The sequence below is a fragment of the Aureococcus anophagefferens genome, assembly GCF_000186865.1.
Source record: "Aureococcus anophagefferens unplaced genomic scaffold AURANscaffold_22, whole genome shotgun sequence".
Taxonomy (NCBI): domain Eukaryota; class Pelagophyceae; order Pelagomonadales; family Pelagomonadaceae; genus Aureococcus; species Aureococcus anophagefferens.
In genome coordinates, this window is record NW_008705582.1 from 175,420 (window position 1) to 184,295 (window position 8,876).

At 53.5% G+C, this 8,876-nt stretch overlaps 3 protein-coding genes across 3 annotated transcripts in view; 2 read left to right on the forward strand and 1 right to left on the reverse strand.

Moving 5' to 3' along the window:
• The window catches only part of AURANDRAFT_66384 (hypothetical protein), a gene marked incomplete at both ends in the record, with an annotated part of 19,180 nt that extends 17,778 nt beyond the window's left edge, over positions 1-1,402 (forward strand). Inside the window, 4 exon segments of the mRNA XM_009041557.1 lie at positions 439-472; positions 621-665; positions 685-733; positions 1,378-1,402. Of these exon segments, the coding sequence (XP_009039805.1) occupies positions 439-472; positions 621-665; positions 685-733; positions 1,378-1,402 (153 nt within the window).
• A 1,763-nt stretch (positions 1,403-3,165) lies between these two features.
• AURANDRAFT_54616 (hypothetical protein) lies at positions 3,166-4,914 on the reverse strand (the record flags this gene model as incomplete). Its single annotated transcript, XM_009041631.1, has 1 exon — positions 3,166-4,914. One exon carries the CDS (start codon positions 4,912-4,914, stop codon positions 3,385-3,387), a length of 1,530 nt encoding a protein of 509 aa, XP_009039879.1.
• A 977-nt stretch (positions 4,915-5,891) lies between these two features.
• Positions 5,892-8,833, forward strand: AURANDRAFT_38450 (hypothetical protein; the record flags this gene model as incomplete). The annotated part of the gene is made up of 9 exons (XM_009041558.1): positions 5,892-6,022; positions 6,066-6,128; positions 6,178-6,207; positions 6,263-6,592; positions 6,654-6,696; positions 6,750-6,908; positions 6,960-8,076; positions 8,137-8,220; positions 8,285-8,833. 4 exons carry the CDS (start codon positions 6,808-6,810, stop codon positions 8,678-8,680), a joined length of 1,698 nt encoding a protein of 565 aa, XP_009039806.1.
• Between the last annotated feature and the right edge of the window lie 43 nt (positions 8,834-8,876).

Genomic DNA, 8,876 nt, shown 5'->3' on the forward strand with positions numbered 1-8,876 from the left:
ACATTATTGGTTCCATGTGAACACGTGTGTGTTGATGGATAGCAATGCTGTCAAGTCAAATAATGTCGAGTGCACATCATTTACCCGGTATTCTTTGGGTTTGTTGTGAACTCAAGTATTCTATTCAGTGCCAAATTTGATTGCAACCGGGAGCTTCTGGAATTAAACGTGTGCCTCTCTGTGATCACGAAAAGAAAAAGTGCGATCGTCTCTGTGGGATCTATGCAAGATCTAAGGTTGGCACGGCGTTCTCACACGCTTGATTATACAGTTTACCTAGGCGTCAATTGCAAAGAATGCGGCGTGCTCAAGGAAACACTCAAATTCATTTCATACACGAATTATACGTGAGAGATTTTGAACTTTTTCGTCGTTTGACATCCGTCGCTAGGACAAGCTCTCAATACATCGGGGGCCGCCCCAAAATCATATGCATAGCTTAGGGCTCACCCCCGACTCGAGTATGGACTGGGTACGTTATAATACTATCCGACTTGTAATTATCATTGTGTCCGCAGATTTCTTCGATGCTCGGACATATTTGTCATATGTTGATTATGATTGGCAAGTACCTTCAGGTGTGATACTACTGATTCAACATGATGACTATTCGCGCTCAGGTCACCCTTCGCTACCAACTTCTCTACCAAGTCTCTCGGTCAGCCGTGAGTCTCCCTTTTGCAGGTTCAGTAGTTTTAGGCATGGCCTTAGATACGATCGCAAGCAGTAGTTGGTAACAATTACGAAGAATTGGTGTTCCCATTATATCGAAAGGTAGCCTAACATTCATAAACCTTTGGATCAATGTCTGGAAGTCAGGACACCGACCGCCGACGGTTTGAAGTCGCAGTGAGCTTCCTTCTCTCTGGTATCTATCACCGCTATGCTTGTGCTGATTGTGTGTAAGCGTGCTTTGCAGATTTGAAACAACTGTTTGGGGTCCTTGGAGGAGCATATGCCATGGAACTGCCAATACTACAAAACCTGCTTCGTATTCACGACTCCCTGGACTCCCCAGATTCACCCGGGTCCTGAGTCGGGGCCTAAGTTGCGTTTCACTGCCGGTCGCCGCTGACGAGTGCGAGTTAACTCGCTCCGACTGACTTGTCGCAGGTTTCAGTGGCTAATTGAAGTCAAACTATATAGTACTGCAACTGGAAGCCAAACTACCCAGCCGCTCAACAAACCCTACACGCCTGGCAACCTCTACTGGACTGAGATAGAAGGACTCAGTAATCACGTTAGCTGGCCAGCTACAAAATTACGACACCCCAAAACAGGACTCATTAGCGATAGACGTTGAACTTAAGATAAACCGAAATTTGCATTGGCCACACGAGGGGATGTGCAGATCTAGGGATACGCGCCAATACATAGGCGCTGCATTCGAGTCCAGACCTAGCAAACAAAATAAAGTGCATAAGACTGGAAAACAAAAGCAAAACTTCGATGAACTGGGCACGGCCCGGGGTGCAAAGCCAGCCCGGGGCCGGACGGGCTGACTTCCGCACCGTGACTAGTACGCCCGCGCCCGTGCGACCCGGGGCCGACTTACCTACTCTATAAGTTTAGGCAGGTGAGTTGCGTGGCTCGGGTTCGGGACACTTCCTAGCATCCATGGGTGAGATTGCCCCAGGGGCCGGGCCTCACGCTAACCCTAGCTTTCCCAGCGCCTGCGCCAGGGGGTCGCCGTCCGGTTTAAAGTGTTAGCCTGCTAAGCGAATTTTCTGAAGCTCCGCCGTAGTGAGCTAAACTACCATGTAACGAAGGTAAAGAGTCTTGGGTCAGGATTAGCGCTGTCCAGGACCGACCGAAACCGCCGCCGCCGGCGGTCCCCGCGGGACCGCCCGGGGACCGCCGCGGGACCGCCGGCGGGACCGCCCGCCGAGGACCGCCGCGCTGCTGCGCCGGCGGTCCCGCGGACCTCGCCCCGGCGGTCCCACGGCCGGTCCCCGGGCGGCCCCCGGGCGGTCCCAGCGGGCGATCCCCGGCCGGTCCCCAGTATAAGGACGCCCTCTTTATGGTGAGGGGCCCAAACTAGAGCGCGCCGAATTTCCCGCGGGCGCAGCGAGGCCTATGTTTGAAGTTAAGATCCTTGCATCCGGGCAATGCCTGAGCTCTCGACAGTCCGACGTCCGCGACAGTCTGCGTGGAATCCACAACGTCACGGTCAGGGCCCAAGCCAAGCTACGGGGCCATGACCAGATCAGGGGGGGCGCTCCTCCTCCATTAGCGGCGCGCGGTCCGCACCATGGCGCTGATTCCGTCTAAGGACAAATCCCGCACGCTGGACACGTTGGCGGTACCCGTTTGCTCCGACAAGACCGCGTTCGCGCAGCGCGTCGCATACTCGCGCGCGCGCGGGATAGTGCCAAACGAGTAGCCGGGCCAGGATTTGCGCCATCGACGTCGTTGGATACGGCCTCTTCGTTCCCCGGCGCTCTGGCTACGTGGTTGTCTGGGATGCCCGACGCGGTAAAAACCCCCTGCTGTCTTCTAATTTCCCCGGCGCTCAGCAAGTGCGAGGATTTGGCCGTGGTTGAGGGCAACGAGGCGTAAAGCGGGGATTGGCTGAGGGGCTCGGAGAGCCGGTTTCGGCGCGCGTCGTCGCTTCGTGCACGCCGCTCTGGGCTTTGGCGCTGGCGACGAGGCCCTGACACCCCTGGACGTCCTCGAAGCTGCTTTGAACGCGGATCTCGAGCGTGTCGACGAACGTCTGGCCGTTACAAGGGCGTCTACCGTCTGCGGCAGTGCTTCGAGCGCCGCTCAGACGGCCCCAACGCTGCGCCAGGCGTAGCCCGTCGAGTGCGACGCTTGTCTAGTATCTCCTGGCGTGTCGGACCGCGACGCGGCGCCGCGGAGCGACCGGAATTGTTCGGGACCTTGTGAAAACGCTCCGGAACTACCGAAAGACGTCTTTGAGCGGCATCGGGTCGACGAACACGCCGGCCGTGCTGGTGTTTGACGTGTCAGGCAGCGCCGACGCACCAATTGACTCGATCGGACGCGCAAACGCGGTCATCGAGGTCGACTGACGCCCCACAGGGCCCCGAGACCTGATTCGGCCGGTGCGGCCGGTGGACGCGGGCGAGCCATGGGGACGCGCCACGGGTCACCATGGCGTCGCTGTGGCGCGTTTTGAGCTTCGGGCGTCTGCACTAGACTAGTGGGGCCCGGGGGCGCCGGGGGCGCCGCCGGGCCTGGTCGGTTTTCTATATGAGGGATGGTGCCCCCCCTGATCTGGTCATGGCCCTACGTCGAAGTTTTCGCTTTCAAGCCAGGAAATCTCCACGACAATTGTGATTTGCCGTGCCCACATGTCCAACCGGTAAAGGCCAGTCCTTCCAGCAAGGGAAGGAGCACGCCGCTCACGTAACCAGAAAATTATCCCTTAATGACGGCAATAGGCCGGAGTTTGAGTGCCTTGTTGGATATTCCAGCACAGTCGCAAGTCTCAACAACAGAATTGACATCTTTGTAAGCTTCTGGAGCCTCTTCCATTACCAGCTTAGGGGAAGCGATCCGAATCGATATGCCCTTCTTATCAAGGTCGGCTAGGACATCTTCATAGGCCAAGGTGCGTCTTGTCTTGTTGCGAGAAGAAGCACGGCCTGCCCCGTGGCAGGTGGAACCAAACGTTCGCGCCATGCCACGCTCGGTCCCAGTGAGAATGTAGGAGCAGGTGCCCATAGTACCACCGACAAGTACTGGCTGACCAGTAAATTGATAGTCAACGGGGACGAGAGGATGGTTTGGGGGAAACGCACGCGTTGCTCCCTTGCGATGAACCAGCAGCGTCCGAAGTTTTCCATCGACAAAGTGTTCCTCTGTTTTGGCAATATTGTGAGAAACATCGTAGACAACCTGCATATCGAGGTCATCAGGAGTCGATCCAAATTGCTTGGCAAAGGCCTGGCGAGCAAGGAAAGTCATGGATGAGCGATTGACCCAGGCGTAGTTTGCAGCTGCGGCCATGGCTCCGAGATAATCTTTTCCCTCGTCAGAATTTATGCGTGCACAAGCGAGCTGCCGGTCGTTGGTTACCAAACCTACATCACGCTCCATGGCGCGTTCCATGGCAAGTAGCGCGTCCGTCGCCACCTGGTGGCCAAGACCACGAGAACCAGAATGAATCATTATTGCGACTTGTCCCACCATACCAAGACCCATGCGATTGGCGGCGTGCATGTCGTAAACCTCATCTACAACTTGGATTTCGACATAATGATTCCCAGCTCCCAATGTACCCATCTGCGGAAGTCCACGCTTCTTTGCACGTCTCGACACTTTGGTTGGGTCCGCTTGCAGCATACGCCCGGCCTCCTCACAGTGGTCCTTGTCCTCAGCCCAAGAGTAACCTTCGCGTATGCTCCAGTCCATGCCCATATTTAATGCAGCATCTAAGTGCGCAGATGACGTTGGAATGACACCTCTACTGCCAACACCCACAGGAATGTGGTCGAAGAGGCTTTGTGCCAGCGACTCCTTGTTTTCGGACACATCTCCTTCGGTCAAATTTGTCCGGAGCAACCTCACACCACAGTTTATATCAAACCCAACACCCCCAGGAGATACTACTGCCTCGGAGTCACCACAGTCGAAAGCCGCCACATTACCAATTGCGAATCCATAACCACTATGAATGTCCGGTAGCCCCACAGACTCGCCCACTATACCAGGTAGGGTGGCCACATTCGCAAGTTGCTTGATTGCCGGTAGAAAACCGCCGTAGCCTGACGAATCACTGTGATGTCGAAGCTCGTCAAAAACAAGTGACTCCAACGCAGAATTTACGAAAAAAACGCCCGGCACGCGCATACCGGGCACAAAGCCCTTCGCAATTGACCACGACTGTTCATCGCGACGTTTCAGATACCGCATCTCCGCGTCGAACGTCCGCGGTGATATCTGCATGGCTTCGGACTGCGTGGATCCGACGAGAGACTATGAATTTGCGAGGCGGCGTGGGCTTCGCAAAATTGCTTCTATGACGCCTGATCTAGGGCTTCAATTCATTTTAATTGTGGCTGATCAGCTGTGGATGCAAAAGCGCGTTGTCGCAGTGGACAAGATGAGATTGCGGTGCGCGCAGCGTGCGCCTGGCCGGGTCAATCTTTTGAGTTCTTCGCGGGCCACGATCTCATAGATTAAAATTTTAGATCGAATTTGGCTGTGCCGCCCAGGAACGCCTCCAGGACAGGACAGAGAGCCCCGATCCGAGATTAGTCTGCCTGCTTGAGTAGGTAGTCTACTAACTAACTATTACCATGCCCTAGTCAGGAGTCAGGCTGGGGGTAAAATACCTCCATGAGCACGTACTGGAACGGCCTCCCAAGTGTACCCCCACCGGGAGCAACGTGCTTCCGGAACCGAAAGCGGGTCCTGCCCACACCCCAGGGACCCCATGGGCCCGACGGACGCAACGGGGGCCCCAGGGGGGACGCCACAGAATCAATGGAACCCCGGGGGGTAGATCGCGAACGGAGCCAGAACTAAGCCTTCAACGCTTACTTTTGCTCACGTGCCCTCGATCACAACTTCGGGGCAGCAATGGTTCTCTCGTCTTCTCAGGCCCGCAACTCCGCGAAAATGCAGCGAAGCGCAACGACCACAGTGGCTTTGTGGACCGCATGGGCGCGGAGCATCCGCAGGCGAAAACGCGACCGCCGGGTGATTGCGTGGCGCCTCAAACAGGAGGTTTAGGGGCTGGGATGACGCGCGCTCAGCTCCCCCGACGATCTCTGGCTAAGTTTTTAGCCTATGCAGCACCGGAAATCGTTCGGTGTCACCCCAGCATCGTCTCGTTTAATTTCGATACATAATTTTTGTTTGAAGCCTCGGACAGAAGAATCTGAAATCGTCTATTATCAATGACTAGAACAAGTCCCCCTTCTTACTAACCGCGCACGATGTCGACTAATAATTAGCAACGGCATAATACTTGTAACTATCCCGCGATGTCACTTTCTGACAGAATTGTTGGCGTTGACGTAGCCCATGAATCTCTTCGAGACCATAACTTGTATTTTGCGGATTAGTTGGCGTACTGATACGAAGTGAATTAGGTGTAATATACAAAAACGATATTTTGACTTTTTGCGGAACTTTCGCGCAGGGGCTGCATACAAGCAAAGCTCGGTGTGATAATTAGAAACCCATCAGAAACACGTATATCAGGTATCGTGAGGCCTTGATGCATCAGTATCGGTCTGCCCAGTGCCCAGTGTGCAATTTTGAACTACTTTGAGAACTCACTAAATAGGCGTCGAGAACTCGCTATTACTGTGGAACTCTCTGATTTTGCTACATTCGACCATGAGCTATTGACAATTTTCCAATGCCAGCCTAGCGAGCAGCTACGTCTCATGGAAGCTGCGGCACATGATGCACTGAAGAAATCTATGCTAGAAAATCAAGAAGGTAGGACCAGCAGGCTTTTCTGCCGAGTGTTGCACCTGATATTTTGTTCTAGGTCGCGTTTTGAGTTCTATTCAGATATTGTTAAAGTCACAAACACAGTCGGTGATCGCACTCCGTTCGCTCATCGCGGAACACATAGGGAAGCTTGTGAAAGTGTCTGGTATCATCGTGAGTACTCTGCGGCGCCGGTGAAGCTCTTCAATTCAGCTCGGGGATGAGTCATCAACCAATAGGTGCATCCAAGGTCAAATCAAAAGCCACTAGAATTCATTTTCAGTTCGTTCACTGGACCTCGCGTGCGTAGTTATGACTAGACCGCCTAATCCTAGGTGTGTCAAGTGTGGAAGGCATAAAGTAGTAATTTGCGAAGGGGACTTCACCGCATCCATGATACCACAACGCTGTGACGTGAGTCCCGCGGAAGCAACCGGCACAGAGAAGTTCGACTGTGGTCAATCTCCTTATGAGATCATCCCAGACAAATGCTCGTGAGTCGAGCTCTGTCAAATGGTATAGGTATGAATGTTCAGATGGTATAGGTATGTGGATCAGCAAACTCTCAAGCTGCAAGAAGTACCCGAGGCTGTGCCCACGGGTGAGATGCCAAGGTCAGTCACCTTGACGGTGGAACGAGGTCTGGTGGACTTTGTTTCGCCTGGAGCAAGAATTTCAGTGCTGGGCGTGTACTCTCTCTTTGACCGATCAGACAATCCGAGGAGCTCCGAAGTGACCATAGCGGCCATCCGCATTCCTTATGTCAAGGTTGTAGGAATTGAGGCTGACACAAGTGGGCATAGGAAAGAGCAGCGTTTTACGCCTAGAGAGGAAGAGATTTTTGCTACTCTTTCGCGACGAGCGGACATCCACCACCTACTTGCGACATCTATAGCACCGAGCATTCAAGGTGAGTATACGTCTGATGTCAAGAAGGCATTGGCTTGTCAGCTCATTGGGGGGTGTAAAAAGACGTTACCTGATGGTACCAAGCTCCGTGGGGACATCAATATCTTGCTCCTTGGCGACCCGTCGACAGCTAAGTCCCAGTTTTTGAAATTTGTCCAGAAAGTGGCCCCCGTGGGGGTGTACACGTCCGGCAAAGGATCCTCGGCAGCTGGGTTGACTGCGTCAGTGATTCGTGATAGGAATAAAGAATTTTTCCTTGAAGGTGGCGCCATGGTGTTGGCAGATGGTGGGATATGTTGCATCGATGAATTTGATAAAATGCGTGAAGCAGACCGTGTGGCTATTCACGAGGCAATGGAGCAGCAAACAATATCAATCGCCAAGGCAGGAATCACTACTGTGTTGAATTCACGCACATCTGTGCTTGCGGCGGCGAACCCAATTTTCGGTCGATACGATGATCTACGTTCGACCGCAGAAAACATTGATATGATGTCTACTATCCTTTCGCGCTTTGATTGCATTTTTATTGTCCGTGATATCCGCGACGAGTCTCGCGATATTTTCATTGCCAAGCACGTCATGGGAGTTCACATGAAGGCATCTGACTCAGCGAGAGTCAACGACGCCCCGGAAGTGACCGCAGGCCAATCCTCCCATGAACATTTGCAAAATCTTGAGCTGAGCATGCTTAGAGACTATATTTCGTTCTGTCGATCCAGGTGCTCACCACGATTGGATGAGGAGACTTCAGTGCGCACACCTAGTGACTATTGCCAAATTGATACGAGAATTTTTACTTTGTCTGTTCAGGCACTCCTTGCGTCAGAATATGTATTGATCCGCTCAGCTATCAAACAAAGGGCGGAGGAAGCTGGCGGACCTAGGCAGCTGGCAGTTTAAAGCAGCTGTGCCATATGATTAGTTGGTTGTATGACCAGTTGAGGTCTTTCGGATGTAGGTTCCTATCACTATTCGGCAACTGGAAGCTCTTGTGAGGCTCGCGGAGTCACTTGCGAAGATGCGGCTGAATTCGAAGGTTGATGTTGCCGATGTATATGAGGCGCTGCGGCTCTTCAAAATGTCGACGATGACAGCCGCATCAGTCGCTTCACCTGCCAGCGGGGCGGAGATGCGATTTCTAGCTGATGACGAGCGTGCTCAGATTCAAAATGCTGAGCAGTTTGTCAAACAGCGTGTTCCCATTGGTGCTGATGCGAGCACAATGCGACTTCTGGAAGAGGGCATAGTCCTCGGTCATAGTGATTTTGCGCTGCGGCGTGCATTGAATATTATGAACCAGCGTACAGAGCTCTCGGAGCTCAGTCAAGGGCGGCGTGTCCGCCGGCTCCGCTAGTTGCCCTGGGATTCGCCCTGCCTCGCATTGTGCTGCTGTTGCTGTGTGTTTACAGGTGCATGGGGTAATGGCGATCTGCAGCAATACAGCCGCATATGCAGCAGTTGAAATGCACCGGTCGGGACGTGATATAAATTTCCATTTCGGCCCTCTCACTCTCTAGTCATACCGAAACGTAGCCTCGGGTGGGGCCTAG